The following is a 21,946-nucleotide window of genomic DNA, read 5'->3' on the forward strand; positions in this document are numbered from 1 at the left end:
TGGTTCACTCCCAAGCCTGGGCCAGGCAGAAGCCAGGAGCCAGGAGCTTCTTCAGGGTCTCCCATGTGGGTGCAGGGTCTCGAGCACTTGAGCCATCTTCAGTTGCTTTCCCAGGCACCATCAGCAGAGAACTGTATCAGAAGTAGAACAGCTGGGACTTGAACTGGTGTCCATATGGGATACCATCGCTGCAGGATGTTGCTGAACCTACTATACCACGATGCCCCTAGCCCTGAGAATTTGCATTTTGGACACATCTCCGATGATGCTGATACTGCGAGACCCCCTAACTATACTTTGAGAGTTGATCATACATTGAAGTTGGCCACAGGTAACCAGGGGCTGCTGAGCAGTTCTTGATCAGTTCAAACTCTCTCCTGAGGGTGCTGAGAAATAAACTTCCAAAGTTCAGTTTATGCAGTTAAGACAGTAGCTGGTGTCAGCGTTCTTCACTTAGGTTCTCTGAGCTTAGTCTCCCACCTATAAAGTAAGGATAGCATCTATACTGCCCTCACTAGGTGTTGTGAAGGTTAAATGAAATGGGTGTGAAAATGTCCAAGCTATAAAGCGGTATAGCACTGGGGGTGGGGGCAGGCATTACAATGATTTTTCACTACTCTTCTTAAACCATCATCAGTTTCTTTTGGCTCTCTTGCTTTCCTCATTAATTATAGCAGCTTTAATCTGGGAATATAAAGCACTTTTATTGCTATAATAAACTTCAAATTCCTTTTAAAAATTTTCATTCAATGAGATCAGACATGCTTAATAAACATTACACAGAGCCAAGCACAGTTCCCAGTTTTTATTGCTATAAAAAGAAAAGTACAGGACCCAGTTGTAACTCGGGAGTGCAGTCACAGTGAAATCTTTCAGCCTTGTTTAGATGGGCCCATTGATAAAAATGGCTACTAATTACAACACCTTCAAAAACAAAGGCAACAAATACAAATGATAACCTATTCACCCATCCATACTTCTGTGTCTCTTGCAACTTTTTAAAAAAATTTATTTAAGGTGGAGTGAGAGAGAGAGAGAGAGAGAGAGAGATTTTCCTTCTGCTGGTTCACTCCCCAAATGGCTGGAGCTGGGAAATCCGGAGCCAGGAATCAGGAGCTTTTTCCGGGTCTCCCATGTGGGTGCAGGGGCCCAAGGACTTGGGTCATCTTCTACTGCTTTCCCAGGCCATAGCAGAGAGCTGGATCGGAAGTGGAGCAGCCGAGACTCGAACCGGTGTCCACATGGAATGCCGGCACTGCAGGCGGCAGCTTTACCTGCTACGCTACAACTTCGACCCTGTCTCTTGCAACTTCTATTAATTTTTTTGTTCTTGGCAGTTGTACAGCCTCCTGATCCTGGATGTGGCAATTCTCACCCCAGAGCCTCCAACTCCATGCCAAGAACCAGCACCGTTCCTATTCAAACTGGGCACGTCTGGGAGTTTTTAATGGAGTCATCAGCCGTGCCTAATCCTTCCAGGGCTTCAGTGAGTATCTCAGCTGTTGGCGTCAATTGTGAACTGTTTTTTTAATAAACAGCATCACCACCAGCCAGGGTGTTTTACTGAAGACCTATTGGTTTCGGGGTCAGAAAAATCCCCCTTAGGGCGTGGTCAACGAATGGGTGGTCTGCCAGGGACCCAACAGGTTCTCCCCAGAGCCCCTGGACCCGGGGCTCTGCTGTGCGCGGCCCCGGACCCCGGCCCGGGATGTGTCCGCGAGCGCTTCTCCCAGGCGCCTGCAGGAGGCGCCCGCGGCGCTGCGCGCACACGCGGGGAGCCGGCACAGGGGGCGGAGGGAGAGGAGAGGAGGAGCCGGAGGAGGCGCGGCTTCCTCCGCGGCCCTGCCGGGCGCCGGGTCGCCTTCTCCACCGGGCCCAGTCTGGCGGCCGGCGGGGGTCGCGGCGGCGGCGGTGGCGGTGGCGGTGGTGGCGCTGGCGGGCCGCGGGCGGCGGACGCTGGTTCGGCTGCGGGTGTGAGGAGACAAGATGGCGGCGGCGCTCTGGAGGCCGGTCTCCTCCTCCTCCTCGTCGCGCTCCTCCGCCCCGCCGCTCGCCGCCTCCTCCTCCTGGGTCTCCTCCTCCCGGTTCGCTGCCTCCTCCTCCTCCTGCGGCAGCACTAGCGACCGCCGAAGCTCCGGCCCGCTCTCCCTGGGCTCCGGAGGGGGATAGACCGGGCGTCTGCAGGCTCCGGCGACCGAGGCCGAGCTGGGGCCGGGGCGGGGACGACGGCGGCGGCGGCGGCGGCGGCGCCGGGTGGGGATGGGGTCGCAGACGCTGCAGATCCTCCGGCAGGGGGTGTGGGCCGCGCTCAGCGGGGGCTGGTACTACGACCCGCACCAGGCCACCTTCGTGAACGCGCTGCACCTCTACTTGTGGCTCTTTCTGCTCGGCCTGCCCTTCACCCTCTACATGGTGAGTGTGGGGGCGGGGAGCGGGTGGCCGCCGGGGCAGCGCCCGCTTCCCGGAGCCCGGCCGGCGGGGTCGCGCCCTCCCGGCTGCCTGGTGCGCGCACGCCCCCGGGGTCCTGCGCCCTCGCCCCCTCGGGGGCCGCGGCCTGGCGTGGGGCTCTCCTCCCCTGGCCGGGCTCCTCCACGCCCTCGCTCCGTCTCTCCCTCCGGGGCTTCCCCTATTTCAGCCGTGACTCCAGAACCGAGTCCGCGGGCCCCCGCGCCCGCCGCCCTTGGCCCTTCTCCCTCTTGCCCCGGTTTGCCAGAAACAGCAGCTTCCTAGGCCCCTGCTCCGCGAGTCCTAAACCTGGAGCTTCTCCCTTCTTGGGCTCCCGCTGTGGGCGGATCGCGGCCGGGCCCCCCTGCGGGGTCTGCGCGGGGCAGTTTGCTCTGGGCACGCGGGTTCCCCGGGCTCCCCTGGGGCACTCCCTTCCCCGCGGGGCGCCTGCTCGCGGCTCCTCTACCCGGAGCAGCCTCCCTCGCGCGCGCGCGCCTCTGGGCGCGGGGGACCTGGGGTCGCCCCGGCCCCGGGGGACGGTTGGAAGCCCGGCCCTTCCGCGCCGAGCCTCCGGCAGTCATTGTTTGGCCGGCCACCCTGGCTCGTGTCTGTTCGGCCCCGTCCGGGGTCAGTGGCCGCGGAGTTTCCAGGCCGAGTCCGGGGGGAGGGAGCGGGGGAGATAGGGGCAAATCTGGCTGGCATTTCACCAGATTTGTTCAGGTTGATTCAAGGCCTTTGCCTGATAGGAAAACGGAAAGTACTACTGCCTGTTGCTTAATTCAGTACGATCAGTGTGTCTGATCTGTTTTTAACAGCGATATTTTCTCCCTAAGTTGTAAGCACGTTTTCTCTTTTAAAAGCACGGAATGTTGGGCGGTGGTGGTCGTGGTGGGGTGCATTAGGGAAACGAATGTGGAGAGAAGTGATACTTTAACCTTTAAGCTTTTAATCAGAGAGGAAGAAAGGGTACTGGCTCTTTTATTTTAGGCGAACTCCTTTGAGCAGGGTTCTGCTAACTTTGTGCTGCTTCTTGGAACTCGAGTGAGGGCGCTGGGTTAGGAAGCCCCGTTATCGGACTATGAGAAGGGCCGCTGGTGAGGGCACCCTCGGTGGAGCTCGGGTTCACTGATGGCAGAGAAAGTGCCTACTTGGGGGAAGATGGTCTAAATTTCACATCGTCAGACAGATTCTGATTTTTTATTGACATTGTTTTGAAGGTACTTAATTGGGCTAAAAAAGTCATCTAAAAATGTTGATGGTTTATGACTTATTTTATTAGGGGACTTGTTCAGTGTTGTGCATTCTGAAAATTTGTCATGAGGTGTTATAATTTTCAATTACTTCTGGCCTAGGGATTTCTCTTTGCACCACTGAACCTTCCAGGAATATGACATCATTAATGAACAGGTTAATTACTTTGGGTGGAAGAATCCTCGGGCTGTCAGCTTTCATAGCTGATTTCTCTTGTATCCAGGAGAATTGTAAAATTAAAACTGAAAATGATTCTTGAGATACGAGGATTAATTGCTGTGTCCCAGTATAAGGTTTTTATGTTAGCACCTGCAATTAAGCTCATGGTAGAGTCTGTGTGTAACTAATGACAATAAAGGAATAGTAGAGCAAGTGGAAGCCAATTCATTGAGTTTACCTGGTTCATTTTGGGGGTTTACTTAATTAACATGAATTATGAAATATGTGAGTGTCTGCTGACACTTCGCTGCATTCTGGGAAAATAAAATTGCTTCTCTATCATTTCACTTAGTGTCAACTCCACTTGTCCCAAATCTTTGAAAACCTCCCTGTGACTTCTCTCTCTGCACATCCAGTCAGCGGATGGTGTGGGTCTGTCTTCAGAACCCAACTAGAATCCAGATCCCTGTCACCACTCTCTTGCTTCAAGCTACCATTTTCTCCTTCCTGGATTATTCCAGGGTTTAATGAAACTCACTGCTTCCATTCCCCATACAGAAACCTGAGTGATTGTTTCAGATCCTGTCACTCTTCTGCACTTTTCTCTACCGCCATTCCCCACATTTGCCTTCTTCCCACGCAGTAAGTTCCTGCCTCAGGGCCTTTGCATTTGCTCTTTACCCACTTGTTTGTCTCCAGGTATTTGTGTAACATGCTCCATTTATTTCAGGTTTCTGCGACACTGTGAGACTTTACATGATATCCCATGTGAAACAGCAACTTCCCCAGCCTTTACAACACTCCGTAGCCCTGTTACCCTCTTGTTAAGTAGTACAGATCCTTAGCTGATGCACTGGTTTGTTTAATGTCTTATCTCATTAGAATGTGAGTTCTAAGAGGTCCAGGACTTTAGTTTGTTCATTGCTGTATTGTCAGGACCTAGGTCAGTGCCCAGACATGTGACTGGTACTTGGTAAATGAATGATTAGAAATGGATACGGCACAGCTTCTTTCTTTGAGGAACTTCAAGTCTGGTCTGGGGATAACAAACCTTTACCGGCATTAGCACTGAGTGACCCCAACCTGTGGCTGGGGGATGGATCTTGGTCTGGGAGTGGGGCAGGGTCAGTAAAGGATTTGGAAAAATTGTCGTCAGTGTGCTTAGTACCAGAGTATTGGGGAAGTTTGGATTATGGACCTAAAATAAAGCAAAATTCAGCACTGTGTTAAAATAAACTCTCAAACAGCTATAGGTTTTTTTTTTGTATGCTCTCCCCATAGTAATTAGAAGCAGTAGTGCCTATTTCCTAAATATGTGTATGGATTCTTCATAGCAAATCCTGTGTCCTCATGAGACTTAGCAGTTAGTGACTTCTTTTGTGACATTAGGCAGATAGCTAGTCTGGGACTTTGGAAGCCAAAGTTACTGTACAGGCTGAGTATTTTTCTTGAACAAGCCTACATCTGTGGAAAGATTTTACGTTGAGTTAGGAAGAATCTCAGGACTTTTTTGCCTGTTTATCCGGAGCATTAGTGGATAATTTGAAAGGTGGAATTTGTAGTTTCTATTATAAAATTTCTGGGTAATGAAAAGCAAGAAGAAAATTTTCCTTCTTAACTCTGATTGTCCTTTCATGTTCCTTAAGTCACTCACACCCTTTTGTATTGTTTTTGTACATGACATGTCACAGATGGTGAGCTTTTTGGAGGTGGATGGCATTTTCATAGAGTGGAAAGCAGACTGGAATTGATGTTATCTTGATTTTAAAAATCTTGGTTCTGTTATTGATTGTCCTTTGGGCAAGACACTCCATCTTTCTGAACCTTGATATACTTATTTGTGAGATCTTTTTTGTGTGTTTTGCGAGAGAGAGAATATTTATGAATTTGTGAGATCTTTTTTGTGTGTTTTGCGAGAGAGAATATTTATGAAATAGAGAAATTTCTTCAGTGTGGCCTTTGGTAAATGTCATTTGAAAGAATGGTTTATTTTATTTTTTTAAAGATTTATTTATTTATTTGAAAGTCAGAGTTACACAGAGAGAGGAGAGGCAGAGAGAGAAAGAGAGAGAAAGAAAGAGGTCTTCCATCCGCTGGTTCACTCCCCAATTTGCCGCAACGGCTGGAGCTGTGCTGATCCAAAGCCAGGAGCCAGGAGCTTCTTCCAGGTCTCCCACACTGGCACAAGGGCCTAAGGACTTGAGCCATCTTCTGCTGCTTTCCCAGACCATAGCAAAGAGCTGCATCAGAAGTGGGGCAGCCAGGACTCTAACCAGCACCCATATGGGATGCCGGCTAAGCCACAGCTCCAGCCCCTCCCGCCCATGCTAATTTTTAGTGGATGCAGTAGTGTCAAGAGTTGGTTTATTAGAACAATGTTTCCTCAATAATGCCTTATTTCCAGAGGAGATTAGATACCTTTGTATTTATTAAGTCTAACCATTATCATAGCATGTTGTTCAATAGATTGTTTCCTTTTATAAAGAGTTGTATCCCTAGGTAATGAACTAGACATTTAAAATCAGAGGGGCCAGTATTGGTGCAGAAGCCACAATCTGCAGTGCTAGCATCCCATATGGACGCTGATTTGAGTCCCGGCTGCTCCACTTCCCATGCAGCTCCCTGCTAGTGCACCTGGAAAGGCAGCAGAAGATGGCCCAAGTGCTTGGGTCCCTGTCACCCACATGGGAGAACCTGGAAGAAACACTTGGGTTTGCCTGGCCATTGAGGCCATTTGGAGAGTGAACCAGCAGATAGAATATCTCTGTCTCTCCCTCTCTCTAACTTTGTCTTTCAAATAAATAGATCTTTAAAAAAAATCTATTTGCATAAGTGGTTTTCAAATTCTAATTGACATCAGAGTCACTTGACAGTGTTAAAAGTTTATCCTTTTTCTGGGCCAGCATTGTGGTATGGCCAGTAAGGCCACACCTGTGGTACTGGCATCTCATATGGGTATGTGAGACTCAGAGGAAGTTCCTGGCTCCTGGCTATAGATCGGTGGTTGTGGCCATCTGGGGAGTGAACCAGCAGATGGAAGACCCCTCTTCCTCTCCCTCCCCCTCCCCATGGTTTTGGAGCTGCGCCGATCCGAAACCAGGAGCCAGAAGCTTCTTTTGGGTCTCCCACTTGTGCAGGGGCCCAAGCACATGGGCCATCTTCCACTGACTTCCCAGGCCATAGCAGAGAGCTGGATTGGAAGTGGAGCAGCTTGGACCCGAATGGGCACCCATATGGGATGCCGGCACTGTAAGCTAGGGCTTTAACCCACTGTACCACAACACCAGCCCCTGATGCCATGTTTTTATCCCTGTCCTGTGCCTTTTTTAAAAACGTTTTTAACATTTAGAATTAAGATGAATATAATTACTTTCATAATTGGTTATGGCACAGATTTAGCTCTTAATCTCTCTGATATATCACCCATAATAAAGTAAGAACACATTGTCCAAAGGTGGTTTACAAGTGAAGTCTCCAAGAAAGCAATCGTATTAGTCAACTTGTAGCAAAGCTTGTAAATTTATAAAAATAGCAGTTGATTCCTAAAATGCTCTACTGGCTTTGGTTAGATAAAGATGGAATGTTTTCTGCCATTTGAGAAATTATTCCAAGTCATAAAAATAATTTGGCTGTTGAAAAACTGGGACTTCTATTTCTTTTCTACCTTATGAACATATGGATTTAGCCAGGTAGTTTGCTATCTCTAGCTGGCTTTAGTGAGAATATCCCAACGTTTTAATATAATTTCCAGACATAGAGAAAAGTAGAAGAAATTGTCCTATTGCCTGGATTCTGTGTATTTTTTTGTTTGTTACATGTTTCCAACTATGTATTCCTCTATCAGTCCTTGTTTTGTCAAGGGGTTGCACATAAAACACATTTTGGACATCAGAACAGCTCACGTGGAAGTGCATTAGCAGGCTTACTGTTGATTGGAGTTCCAAAGACAAAGCTCTTAAGTGATCCCTTGGATGAATTTGGGTAAATGCACACATCTGTGTGATGCAGACTTGTACATAACACCAGCATCACCTCAGGTACTTTGCTCTTGGCCTTCCCAGTCTATTCTCTCACACCTTTGTTCTGACTTTTTTTCATAGTAGATTGGGTTATCCTGTTCTAGAGCTTTGAATAATGGAATCATACAATATATACTTGTGTAAGCCTCTGTCACTTGGTGTAATGTGTCTGAGATTCATCTCTAGTGTGTTGTATACCTGTTGCTTACTCCTTTTTATTGCAGAGTAGCATTCCTTAGTCTGAATCTTGAGTTAGTTCATCTCTGTCACTTCTCCTGTAGGTGAGGAGTTAGGCTGTTTACAGTTTTTGCAGTTATGTGAAGGTGTCTTCCCAGTATGAGGAAAGTTTTCATCAGAACTCTGATATTGGAAAGCTTATTGGATGTCAGAAACCTTTTCTCTTCCATTAATAAGATAAATTAATGATAATTGTATACTTCATTCTCTGATTTCAATTTTAGTAGTTATTTAGATTTTTCTGTCAATGCAGAGAATCTTTTGTTCAAGTGTTCTGATTTATTTGGCTAAATGAACAATTACAGATAAGTAAAGAGAAAAACCACCTATAATCCCATCACCATCTGTTGAACATTGTAGTCTCCAAAATGTATTTGGAGCAATAAATACTTATATTTGTGTACAAAAATAGGCTCATAGAACTTTATTGTTTTGAAGCTGCTGGTTTTCACCTTATTACCTACATTGTGTATATTTCTAAGTGGGGTAAAAAGGTTGCTTTTTAATGGCTCTGTTGTAGATGGTAGGGTGGATGTGTAACAGTGTATCTAATTTTCCTGTTACTAGTTACTGAGGTTGTTCCAGTTATTGTAGTTAAATTTATACCTGTCTTTTGTGTAAATTTCTAGAAATAGGTTCATTGAATTAAAGGACATCATATTTTCCTTTGATAAATGATCATCCATTTTGTAAACATTGAGTCTTTATGTTTAAAGAGAATTCTGAATCAGAGAATGAGAAATTGATAGCTAATAATACAAAGTCCTGAGAAGGCAAAATAGGATTGTGGTCCAGAGAGCACAGGTAGTGTTGTTCTCTCTGGACAGGAGGAGGGAAGGAGATAGGGTGAATGCTCTTGGTGATGAAGACTGAGGTCTTCTATGACTTATGTGTTCTCTCAAGTAGAGTGGGTGTTTTCTGTTGAGATCCAGGGAGGAGGTAAGGGGAATATTCGGGTTTTAAGTAAGACCCCCAAATGTGACATGCTTTCTTTACTTTTGGTGAGTGAGTAGGTGAACTGCTGTTGAGGATGGTAGGATTGCTGAGCAGTTTTGAGGGTAACTTTGAGAGAGGCGGACAGGATTTCAGAGTTTTGAAGAGGATTATTTGAGAAATTTGGGGCAAAATTTACTTGGAAGTTAACAGCATGTAGATAAGATCTTTTGAGGAGAACATATTAAGAAAATGACCATTGGCAGAAGTCTAAGACAAAGGAAACTAGAAAAGGTAGGAAAATGAAGAGGGAAAGGGTAGTTAAAAGTGCTAGACTGCTCTCCAGGGAGAATGCTGTTTAATTTAAATATCTGTCAGCATGTTGATCTTCCTACCCCCACTCAACACTTGCCAAAACAGGGTGTTATTGTTGTAAATTTTCTTTTCATTAGCATATTGAATTTAAACCATTTTGATAATATTTTGCCTTTGAAAGGCAGAGTTTCTCTTAGAATAAGAATTTTGTAATTCAGTCTAAATTAAGGATACTAACATGTATTACATAGCAACTCTTACCTGATTCTTCCTATACTTTGTCCTCAAGACAGTTTGCACAGCAGGTAGCTGATAAGCAGAGACATTTTTTGAGAGGAGATTTATTGCTTTTGTTATTTCGTCTGAGATAAGTGATTTTCCCGTGTCTCTGAGTATGGGGGTGGAGCGTGAGAATTACTAGACAAGCTTAGACTGATGGAAAAGGGAAAATTGCAACATTCTGTAGATTTTACTATTGGCTTCTTTAGCATGTAGATGAACTTCACCAAATCACAGTGAAGTAAGTAGCTGCCAGTGGGTAAGCCAGTTCCCCTAAAAATTGATGAGATGCTTTCTTTGATAAAATTGTAGAAGAGTGTAGAGTTCTTCCTTTATCATTGGAACCTGAGCAATTATCCTTGGTGCTAGTGTGTTACTTTGTGTTACGATAAGAAAGAAAAGAAAACCTAGGGAAAAGCAAACCATTTCCTTTGGAGGTTTAAAGAGGGAAAAAAAAATCATATTCTGTAGAGCTTTGCACAAACCAGACAGAATCCTCAGTGCCAACAGCCCTGAGAACAGCCAGGAAGATTAGTCACAAATTTGAAAAGCTTGAATCATGTATGCGGCTGGTTTCCTTTTCCTACCTCTCCCCACTCCTTGTGTGAGTGTTTTGTAAATGTAAATTAAACAGGTCCAGCCACCTTAGAAATGTAAAACTTTACATTTTATAATTTTGGATTTGCAGAAAAGTTGCAAAGTTTCTGTATACTTTTTCTCCACTTCCTCTACTATTAAAATATTATATAACTGTGATACATTTATCAAACTGAAGAAATTAATGTTGGTACAGGACAGTTAATGAACTAGAGACTTTATTTGGGGTTTAGCAGTTGTCCCTTTTGCTTCAGGATCCAGTCCAGGAAACTATTGGATTTAGTATCATCATCTTTACCTTGGTTTTCTTGTTTTCCCTTAATAAACTGGGATTTTGTTTTTAGAGGAATTATATAATTTATAACACTACCAAATATGATCTTTTAAAAATGATTTATTTATTTATTTATCTGAAAGGCAGAGTTATAGGGACAGTGTTGGGGGTGGGAGGATCTCCCATCCCTTGGTTCATTCCCCTGAGTAATTGAAACAACTGGGGCTGGGCTATGCCAAAGCTAGGAACCTGGACCTCCATCTGGGTATTCCATGTTGGTGGCAGGGCCCCAAACACTTGGTTTCCTAGGAGCATTAGCAGGGAGTTGAATCAGATGTGGAGATCCACGGATCCACAAACTGCCGCCCATGTGGGATGCTGGCATCCTTGTTGTAGGTGGTGGCTTTTACATACTAAACCACAATACCACCCCCCATAACATTTTAGAAGGACAATAGAGGAGAGTGTTTGGAATATTTTTGATTTGTGCATCGACCATTAACTTGCATGAAACTATTTTGAAATTGGGATTTTATGTATGAAGAATTGTATAAAATGAATGTTATAAGATGAAAAAGACTATCGACCTTATCACGGCAGAATATACACACGTCTTTTAGCTTTCTTTATGATGCTGTGTTTCCTAATTTATAAATTAGAGGTAATAAGACAAGTACACAGTCAGATTACAAAGAATATGACTAAGCCCTGATGTGTCATAAAGTGTTCAGGAATTAGAAAGAGGATGTAATTATTTTCTAGAATGCTTTATGCAGAGGGCAATTCATATTATCAAAACATTTACTGTGTGCTGAGCACTGTGGTAGGCTTATGGTGAGAACTTCATGAAATTTTTAATTTGTGCTGAAACAGCATTTCCGTCATCTCCCCACCAGGCAAATACAGGCAAATGAGTCTTTGTTCTGGGGAAAAGATTATTTAATAAAAGAAAATAGACTCTTGGCCATAGTGTGCTCTGCTATCGAGTGTTTTATTGTAATATATCCAGCATGTTAAGGGTTTCTTAGTGAGATTTTTTTTTAACTTCTGAGAATATTATTTGTGTCCATACTATTACCATGCCTGGGAATTAGCTGAAACAATTAAGAGAAAGGATGTAAAAACAGTTAAGGAAACTCAAACACAATAATTCTGATTTGCACTCAGCAATATTCTGTTTTATTAATGCTGTGCAAACTAATTTAAAAATTTTTCTAAAATTTATTTATTTGAAAGGCAGTCTTATAGAGAGATAGAGGGAGAGACAGAGACAGATCTTCTATCCACTGATTCACTTGGCTGTAATGACTGGGTGTAGGCCAGGCTCAAGTCAGCAGCCTGGAACTACCATCTGGGTCTCCCACATGGGTTGCAGGGACCCAAGTACTTAGGCCATCTTCCTCTGCCTTCCCAAATGCATTAGCAGGGAGCTGGATCCGAAGTGGTACAGCAGGTAGTAGGACCTACACTCCGAAATGCTGGCGTTGAAGGAGGTGGCTTACCAGCTGGGTTGTGATGCTGGCCCCAGTTTTGCAATTTTTAATATAAACATTTTCAGGTGAATAAGAAAGTTGAAAGAATAGTACATGATCACTTCCATTTCCACTAGTTGTCCTTTTTGAAAAATCATACTTGCTTGGGTTTTACATGCATACATTACTTATTTGTGCATATGTACTCTCATGTACATGTGAATAAGCCTCAATTCCAACTCCAAGAGGCTTCAGGGGCCTAGAGTCGTGGTGTAGCAGTTTAATAAGCCTGTGACTCCAGCATTCCTTATGGGCACTGGTTTGTGTCATAACCACTCTGCTTCCAATCCAGCTTCCTGCTAATAAGCCTGGGAAAGCAGTGGAGGATGCCCAAGTGCTTGGGCCCCTGCTCCCATGTGGGAGGCCTGGAAGAAGTTCCTGGCTTCAGCCTGGCCTAGCCCCAGCCATTGCAACCATTTGGGGAGTGAACCAGCAGATGGAAGGTTTCTCTGTGTTTCTAACTTTACCTTTCAAATAAATAAATAAACCTTTTTTTTTTTTTAAATGCTTTAGCCTTCATCTCCTGTGTAGTTATAATACCATTGTCCCAGGGAACATAATTGACAATAATTCCTTATTATCTAGTAGCTAATCTGTATTTAGGCTTTCCCAATTACCCTAAAAATGTCATTTTCAGCCAGTTTTTCCAGACTCGAATCTAGTTAGGATTTAATCATGTTTTTCCCCATCTATTAACTTTAAAAAAGTCTGGGCCTAGGGCCAGTGTTGTGTAGGGGGTAAATCTACCATTGTGCAGTGCTGGCATCCTATATGGGCACCAGTTTGAGTCCTGATGCTCCACTTGCTCCCTGATAATATGCCTGGGTAAGAAGTAGAAGATGGCCCAAGTCCTTGGGCCCCTGCACCCACGTGGGAGACCCAGATGAAGCTCTTGCCTTCTGGCTTTGATCTGGCCTAGCCCTGGCCATTGCGGCCGTTTGGACTCTCTGCCTGCCTCTTCCTCTCCCTCTCTGTAACTCTCTAAAATAAATAAATAAATCTTAAAAAAGAAGTCTGGGCCAATTGTGGAGTATTTTACCTAATGGATTTAACTGTGGTGGTATTCCCTCCACTCCTTTATTCTCCATAGTTTCTGTAAACTAAAAACCTTATTTTATTGTTCAAAGCTATATAAAGTTCTTGGAATTTATAAATTTTAACATGATTGTTCAACAAATTTTCCTATCATTGTTACTTTGCCTTTGATTTGGTAATCACACAATTACATATTTGCAGCACTATTTTTGTTCACAATTTATGCCATGTCACTGTTTGAAGCTTTGTGTTACCTATTTTGATTTTCTTTCTTGTTAAATACATGTCAGTAGGTAAAATTAAAAAAAATCACAATAACTAAAAATCATAAAGCGTTGCAACACAACTCTTGACACTACTGCAGGTGTTGACATTCGGCTAATAATTAGCATGGTGGGGAGAGGCTGGTGCTGTGGGGTAGCAGGTAAAGCCGCCACCTATAGTGCTGGCATCCCACATGGGCGCCGGTTCAGGTCCCCGCTGCTCCACTTCTGATCTAGCTCTTGCTATGGTCTGGGAAAGCAATAGAAGGTGGCCCGTCTCTTTGGGCCCCTGCATCCGTGTGGGAGACCCACAGGAAGCTCCTGGCTTCAGATCAGTGCAGCTCCAGCCGTTGCTGCCAATTGGGGAGTGAACCAGCGGGTGGAAGACCTCTCTTTCTCTGTCTCTCCTCCTCTCTCTGTATAACTCTGACTTTCAAGTAAATACATAAATCTTAGGCCGGCGCCGCAGCTCACTAGGCTAATCCTCCGCCTTGCGGTGCCGGCACACCGGGTTCTAGTCCTGGTCGGGGTGCCGGATTCTGTCCCGGTTGCCCCTCTTCCAGGCCAGCTCTCTGCTGTGGCCCGGGAGTGCAGTGGAGGATGGCCCTAGTGCTTGGGCCCTGCACCCTATGGGAGACCCGGAGAAGCACCTGGCTCCTGCCATTGGATCAGCGCGGTGGCCATTGGAGGGTGAACCAATGGCAAAGGAAGACCTTTCTCTCTGTCTCTCTCTCTTACTGTCCACTCTGCCTGTCAAAAAAATTAAAAAAAAATCTTAAAAAATACATATAATTAGCATTTGGCTAAATTATCAGTTTGTAAACCCTTTTTGTTACTAATAGGGGTGAGGAGAATTCGAATTCTCCATGGGGTGGTTTCAGATTGCATCTCTGCCACTCTGCCCATTTTATTGTGAACTGGTGACTATCTCCACTCCTATGGAACGTAAGCTAGGGAGGTGATAAGCTAATACAGGGATAATTCTGAGTTGACATTATTTTTTAGAAAGGAAATTTTCAGCAGCCTTGGGAGATTATTAGAAATTCTATTTTTTAATGTGTATCATGATTCTTCCCATTGAACATCTTGAGCCTATTGCACATAACAGTTTCTACACAGGCAATTGAGTTATCATTGGCTTTAAAAAAGCCATCCATCTCCAACTGGGAATGAGCTTGCCTGAGATCCTGTTCTGCTCCACACCAATGCTTCACTATCTGGCCAGATTCTGGGCATATGTTTTGAAAAACAGCCTTCCCAAAGTGTGCTAATAGATAAAGCTACAGGTGATTTTGATGGACGTTTCAAGTTTAACAGTGTCCCCTGGGAGGTGTTAGTCTTTGGTTTGTGACTGAAAATACCCGATTATTTCCTGTTGAAGTTGTTGGTTTAACTCATCTTTTTTCAGCAGTGAACAAGTTGTTGTATAACTTTGATTCTGGCTATAATGTAGACTTTCATAGTTCTCGTAATAGTAACAATTGGTACATTTTACCCAATATGTTTTATTCATCACATTGCATCTTTCAGTTAAAAATTCTTTATTAAATTTTTGTTGTGAAAATAAATATTAGCTGTAGGAATGTTCAACTGTAGTCAAGTGTATATAGACTGAAATAAAAGTCTTCATTTTTCTTTATCCTTTTCTACTCTATTTGGAACCATATGTACAACAAATTGCATACTTTTATATGTATGCTCTTGGAATATCTGGAAATTATGTTGTGCTTTAGGTTCTACTGAAGTGCATGTAGCTCTCCTTTGTTTTTTATTATTTATTTAATATTTATTTTATTTGAAAAGGCAGAGTTACAGAGAGGCTGAGGCAGAGACAGAGACAGAGAGAGAGAGAGAGAGGTCTTCCATCTGCTAGTTCACTCCCCAGATGGCTGTAATGGCCAGAGGTGTGCCAGTCTGAAGCCAGGAGCCAGGAGCTTCTTCTGCGTCTCCTACATGGGTATAGGGGCCCAAGGATTTGGGCCATCTTCCACTGCTTTCCCAGGCCATAGCAGAGAGCTGGATTGGAAGTGGAGCAGCCGGACTCGAAGCAGCACCCATATGGGATGCCGGCACTACAGGAGGTGGCTTTATCTGCTATGTCTCCTTTATTTTTTGAACCATTTGTATAGTAATCTATTGTATAAATGTATAATAGCTTATTTAATTAGTTCCTTATTGTGGGGGCATTTAGGTTCCTTTTTTTCTTGTGCAAATAACTGCTGAACATTTATGTAAATAAGAAATTACTTGTGGGAATTTATAGCAATAATTTCTAGAAAAGAAATTGAGAGTATACACATTTAAAATCAGAGCAGTTGCTGCCAAATTATACCTCAACAAAATTCTACCATTTCATATTCTCACAGATCTACAAGTGAACCATCTCCTCTCATGATTACAACATTGGGTATTAGGAATCTCTTTCTGTACGATGGTGTAAAATGGCATTTGGTCTTGATTTGTTTCCTTAATCTTGCGTTCTTGGATATCTCTCATATGATTGGTAGACACACATCTTTTTCTCTTTTGAACTGCTTTTGGTATCCTTTACCTATTTTTAAGAAATGTCTTTCTAAGTGATTAGCAAGAACCTTCTGTATGTATGAAATTAGCTTTTTGTCATGTGTTAAAGTTTGGCCCAGTTTGTCTTAATTTTAAGATGGATTTTTTGAGAATATAAATCTAATGTTTACTAATCACATTTACCAATTTTCTCCTTGTTTTTTTTTTTTTCCTTCTAATATGTTTGAAATTCAGTAATAAATGTTAAGTTAAATAAAACCACACAACTCTGAAAGGTGATGAAAAGTTGCCTTTGGATCCCTGCTGATCACCCTCTCTCAGTCCTTGTTTCTGTAACATCTCCCACATGAAACCACTTGATAATTTCTTGTGAATCTTACCTTGCATATAGATGAGAATTGCAATCTATATTGGTTTTTATTCCCACTTAATATATCTTAAAAATTAGCTCTGGGGCAGGTGTGTGGCACTGTGGGTTAGGCTGCCACTTCGGGCACTGGCATCCTGTATGGGAGCACTGATTCTAGTCCTGCTCCTCTGCTTCCCATCTGCTTCCTGATAGTTCATCCTGGGAGGCAGCACATGATGGCTCAAGTACTTGAGTCCTTGCCACCCACAGGAGAGACCTAGATGGAGCTTCAGAGTGCACCAGTAGATGGAAGCTCTCTGTCTCTGCCTTTTAAAACAAAACAAAATAAAATACAAACACAAAAATCCACCAGTCCCTGAGTACTTAAAGGACTTATTCCTTTAGTAGTTGCATAGTATTTTATTGTCTGGATGTGTTGTTTAACATTTAGGTTTTTTTTGCAGCCTTTTGCTAGCAAAACCCCAAAGTAAACGGCATTATGTGATTTGTACAAAAATCATCTCACATGTGTCTGGGTACATTATCAAGATAAATTCCTAGCAATGGGATTTCCTGGTAGAACGGAATGCTACCATTCCGTTGTGATTTAGAGAGCTGTTGTAATTTAGAGAGATGTTCCAGGTTGTGTCGTTGTGTCCCAAAGGGCTGTGCTTTGCATTCCTACAGACAAGGTCTGAGAGTGCCTCTTGTGCAGTATCTTCCCACAGTGTTCACGGGTTCTTTTTTTTTTTTTTTTTTTTTTTTGACAGGTGGAGTTAGACAGTGAGAGAGAGAGAGAGAGAAAGGTCTTCCTTCTGTTGGTTCACCCAAGTGGCCACTACAGTCAGCGCACTGCGCCGATCCGAAGCCCGGAGCCAGATGCTTCCTCCTGGTTCCCATGTGGGTGCAGGGCCCAAGCACTTGGGCCATCTTCCACTACGCTCCTGGGCAACAGCAGAGAGCTGAACTGGAAAAGGGGCAGCCAGGACTAGAACCTGGTGCCCATATAGGATGCCAGTGCCGCAGGCGGAGGATTAACCCAGTGAGCCACGGCACCAGCCCCCCTTAGAGTGGTTCTAATTTGTAGTCCTCCATATATGAGTTAGATAGGTTGAGCAGTTTTTCAAAAACCTGAGGGTCTTTTAAAACATTTTTTTTGTGAACTGTTTTTGTGCTTAATTTTTCTTGTTGATATCCAGACACTTTAATATGTCAAGAGATTAGTTTTTTGGGTGTTTTCAATAGCTGATAGTGTTAATATTGAACACATCTAGAATTTAATTTGCTGTAATATGTGAGGGCTAGTTAAAAAAATTTTGTGTTTGGACAGGCAGTTGTCTCAGTCAACCTTTATTAAACAATCTCGGTGATTTAAAATGCTGTTTTTTTCTGGTGTATTTTGGGCTTTCTGTTTCATCAGAATGTCTATTGTGGGACCGACACTGTGGTGTAGTGGGTAAAGCCGCAGCCTGCAGTGCCGGCATCCTGTATGGGCATGGGTTCCGTATAGTCCCAGCTGCTCCAGTTCTGATCCAGTTCTCTGCTGTGGCCTGGGAAAGCAGTAGAAGATGATCCAAGTCCTTGGGCCCCTGTACCCACATGAGAAACCCAGAAGAAACTCCTGGCTCCTGGCTTCTGATTGGCACAGTTCCAGCCGTTACGGCCATCTGGGGAGTGAATCAGCGCATGGAAGACCTCTCTCTTTCTCTCTGCTTCTGCTTCTGCCTCTCTGTAACTCTGCCTTTCAAGTAAATAAATAAATCTTTTTTAAAAAAGTACACTGCGTGAATTCCATAGTTTTCAAATAACTTTTCTCTCATATACTAGTCTTACTGTGTGATTCTCTTTACATTATTTTTCCTTCTAGTTTGTCATGCTTACTCTTCTGTTATGCTAAGTTTCCTAGGAAGGCTCTTGAATTTTTGTTTGAAATAGCATTAAATTTATGGATTCCTTTGGGGGAGGGGAGTTTGACCTTTATATGATAATGAGTTAAAGCGATCTCTGTTTATTCAAGTCTTCTTGTATATCACAAAGAAAAAAAAATTTTTGAGTTTTCTTCACATTGACCTTGGATATTTTCGCTTAGGAATAGTTTTAGATTTTAGTTTCTAGCATTAGTGTAAAAAGAACATTCTTTTCATTGTGTTTCTAATTGGTTATTGCTTGTGTGTTAGAAAAACTAGTAATATTTTAAAATAAGCTTTTCATTTTAGATTTATAGAAAAGTTGCAGCAATATTAGAGAGATCTTTATCTTATACCCAGTGTCTTTTTCTTTCATAAACAAGTTATTTATTTGTTTGAAAGTCAGAGTTATTTATAGAGAGGGAGAGACACAGAGAGAAAGAGAGAGAGGCTGATCCTCCATCTGTTGGTTCACTCCTGAAATGGCCACAGTGGTGGTACTGGACCAGGTGGAAGCCAGGAGCCAGGAACTCCGTCTGAGTCTACAGCATGAGTGGCAGGACTTCAGCTATCTTAGGCTGCCTACCCAAGCTATTTAGCAGGGAGCTGGACTGGAGGTAGAGCAGCCAGGACTCAAATCTGTGCTCATATGGAATGCTGGTGTTGCAGGTGGCAGCTTAATTTGCTGGGCCATAACACTGGCCCCTATTGTTGACATTTAGATAACTATGGTACCTTTATCACAACAAATATTCCTTTTTTTTAAAGATTTATTTATTATTTATTTGAAAGTCAGTTACACAGAGAGAGGAGAGGCAGAGAGAGATCTTCCATCCAAAGGTTCACTCCCCAAATGGCCGCAGCGGCCGGAGCTGTGCTGATCTGAAGCCAGTAGCCAGAAGCTTCTTGGATATCTTGGGTCATCTTCTGCTTTCCCAGGCCATAGAAGAGAGCTGGATTGGAAGTAGAGCAGCTGGGTCTCGAACCAGTGCCCATATGGGATGCCAGCGCTTCAGGCCAGGGCGTTAACCCACTGCGCCACAGCGCCGGCCCCACAACCAATATTCTAACATCATTATTAACTCACATGTTTCATTCAGATTTATTTAATTTTTATTTAATTCAGGATCTTATCTGAAACTCTTGCTTTTAAGTTTATTAATTTTGCAATTAGCATTACAGAATTATCTTATTCTTTCTAATTCTTTCTCTGTTTGTTTTAAAAGAATTTTCAGATAGGCAATTATATATTTAAATAACACCTTTACTTTTCAATTTTTATACTTTATTCCTTTGTGTAATTGTTTTATAACCTATATTAAATAATGTTGAAAGTATGGACAGTTTTGTTCTTTCATAGGAATTTTAGTTTTTACTGTTAAGAATGCTAAATTTTGGTTTGAAATGTTTGTTCTTTTGTTCTTTACTATGTTATAGAAGTATTTATCCATTTCTTTTAAAATATTTGTTTTGAAAGAGTTACAGAGACAAGTAGAGACAGAGAGAGAGAGAGAGAGAGAGAGAGTGTCGCTCCCCCTCTTCGTGGAGGAGCAACACAGGACCCTGCGCTGTTCTTTCGTCTGCTCGGCCCTCCCCGGGTTTGCTGCTGGTTCTTCCCGGGTTGGCTACTATCCCTTCCACCTCCGTGGAAGGGCAGTTCCCCCTGGCCACATTCCCCACTTCCGCAGGGGAGCGGCACACCGCCGGCCGGCTTTCTCGGGGGCTGCACGGGTGTTCCTTCAGCTAGATGTTCCCCATAGATGTTCCTGGTGCATGCCGTCTCTCTCCTCCTTTATAGTCCTCCTCCGCCAATCCTAACTCGGCTGCCCACATGCCGAGTACGCTGCTCTCCAATCAGGAGCAAGTCCTACAGTTTATTGGTTGAACTGGAGGCAGCTGTGTGGAAGCTGTTTACTTCTCTCCCAGCGCCATATTGTGGGAGAGCAGATGCATAGAATAAGTCTTAATTCCAGTAACTCAGTCCAGTCCGGGCTGCTCCCCACAGAGAGAGGTTTTCTATCCATTGATTCACTCCTCAAATGGCTGCCATGGCCAGAGCTGAACCGATCCGAAGCCAGGAGCCAGGAACAACTTCTGGGTCTCCCACGCAGGTGCAGGAGCCCAAGGACTTGGAGCATCTTCTGCTGCTTTCCCAGGCTCATTGGCAGGGAACTAGATTGAAAGTGGAGCAGCTGGGACTTGAACTTGCTGCCATATGGGATGCTGGTGCTGCAGGCCAGGGTTTAACCTACTGTGCCACAGTGCTGGCCCCCTCTATCCATTTTCTAGTGACTTTTGGTCATTCACCAAATATTTGCATCTTTTTGGGAGCCATTTTTGGTTCCTTTGAATCGTATCCACTCAGAGATCTGTTCCCCTTGTCAATTCCCCATATCTTAGTTATTTATGTGAGAAGCAGAGAGAAGAGAGGAGAGTGAAAGTGCACACTCTTGTCTGCTGCTTCACTTGCAGGATGACTACAATGGCTGGTGATGGGCTGTACCAAGCCAGGAACTCAGTCCTGGTCGGGAGGAATTCAACCACCTGGGTCATCACCTGTGGCCTCCTAAGGGCTGCGCTAACAGGAAGCTAGAATCAGAAGGCGAGCCAGGAGTCAAACCCAGGCACTCTGATCTGGAAGGTGGCTGTGCCAGTCTGTGGCTCAACTGCTGGGTCAAATGCCTGGTCCTTTAGAAGTCTTTTGTTTAGTGTTGTTCACTATATGGCTTAAACATTATTAAGTATTATAAAGTATTGTGCCATTATATGCCCATTTACCCTGTACTTTCCTCATTATAGCCTTGTGTGGTGGTGATACTGTCATTATCCCTATTTTGCAAATGAGGAAAAGGCTTCTGGTATTTGAATCACTGGCTCAGGATACAGAGATTGCCTGTCATTTCTTCCCTTTGGCTTTAAGACAACCTTAGTGAATTCCTACCACCCTCTTCCACATAGTCATGCAAAATGCTGCTTTCTGATTAATTTGTTCCTGAAAGCCTATGTGTGATTGATTTGAGATGATCTAAGTGGCCCCTGATCTTTTAAAATATGTTATGAATCTGGAACTCTCAAAGCTGTCCTTCCCATCACCATCTAATTATATCATTAAGCCTGGCCTCTTAGCCAGCATATTCTGTGAAGACTGTAGAAGCCCATTTATAAAGCACAGTATTCTCACAGGTATTTAGTTATAGGTCTCACATATACTTAAAGTGAGATAATTTGTTTCACTGCTTATGGACAGGTGGAGGTTAGCCTGGTTCTACAGTATGCATTATAAATAGATTTTATTACACTTTAATGTCCTTTTACTTACTGGTCTGATGTAGGGTTCTTTACCTGCTATATTTATATCACATGCCATCTCCTCCTCGGCATTTATACCTGCTCCTTCACTCCTGCTACAGAGATGCGAGCTTTGTAGTCTGTCTACATTCTGTCCATTCTAGCTTTTTAAAATATTTGTATGTATTTGAGAGAGAGAGAGAGAGAGAGAGAGAGAGAATGAATGAATGAATATGACTGAATCTCCACCCCTGGTTCATTCTCCATATGCCAGGAGCCTGGAATTCCATCAGGATCTCCCAAGTGAGTGGCAGGGCCCCAAGTGCTTAAGCCGTTATCTGCTGTCTCCCACAATGTGCTTTCGCAGGAGGCTGAATGGGAAGCAGCAGATCAAATCTCCAGCCAGTCACTCCAGCATGGGATGCCTGTGTTCTGAGCAGTGGTTTAACCTGCTGTGTCACAGTCCCCATTTTCCATTCTAGTGTCTTTTTTTTTTTTTTTTTTAAGTTTTTGAGCTTTTTGTTCAGTGAGAAATGTGTA

At 43.7% G+C, this 21,946-nt stretch overlaps 1 protein-coding gene across 10 annotated transcripts in view; it reads left to right on the forward strand.

Annotated features, from left to right (window-relative positions):
- The first annotated feature begins 2,259 nt into the window (after positions 1 to 2,259).
- The window catches only part of PCNX1 (pecanex 1), a 188,341-nt gene continuing 168,654 nt past the window's right edge, over positions 2,260 to 21,946 (forward strand). For 9 of the 10 annotated variants that reach the window (XR_007911684.2, XM_051826049.2, XM_051826054.2 and 6 more), the window contains exon 1: positions 2,260 to 2,412. Coding sequence is in view for 8 of the 10 variants with exons in the window: in XM_051826049.2 (XP_051682009.2) it covers positions 2,260 to 2,412 (153 nt within the window). In the remaining 2 variants the exon portion in view is untranslated. Of the gene's footprint in view, positions 2,413 to 3,149; positions 3,281 to 21,946 lie in introns of those variants that run through there. The other variant, XM_051826053.2, reaches the window with a different exon arrangement.

The sequence above is a fragment of the Oryctolagus cuniculus genome, chromosome 20 (genome assembly GCF_964237555.1).
Source record: "Oryctolagus cuniculus chromosome 20, mOryCun1.1, whole genome shotgun sequence".
NCBI classification, from domain to species: Eukaryota; Metazoa; Chordata; class Mammalia; order Lagomorpha; family Leporidae; genus Oryctolagus; species Oryctolagus cuniculus.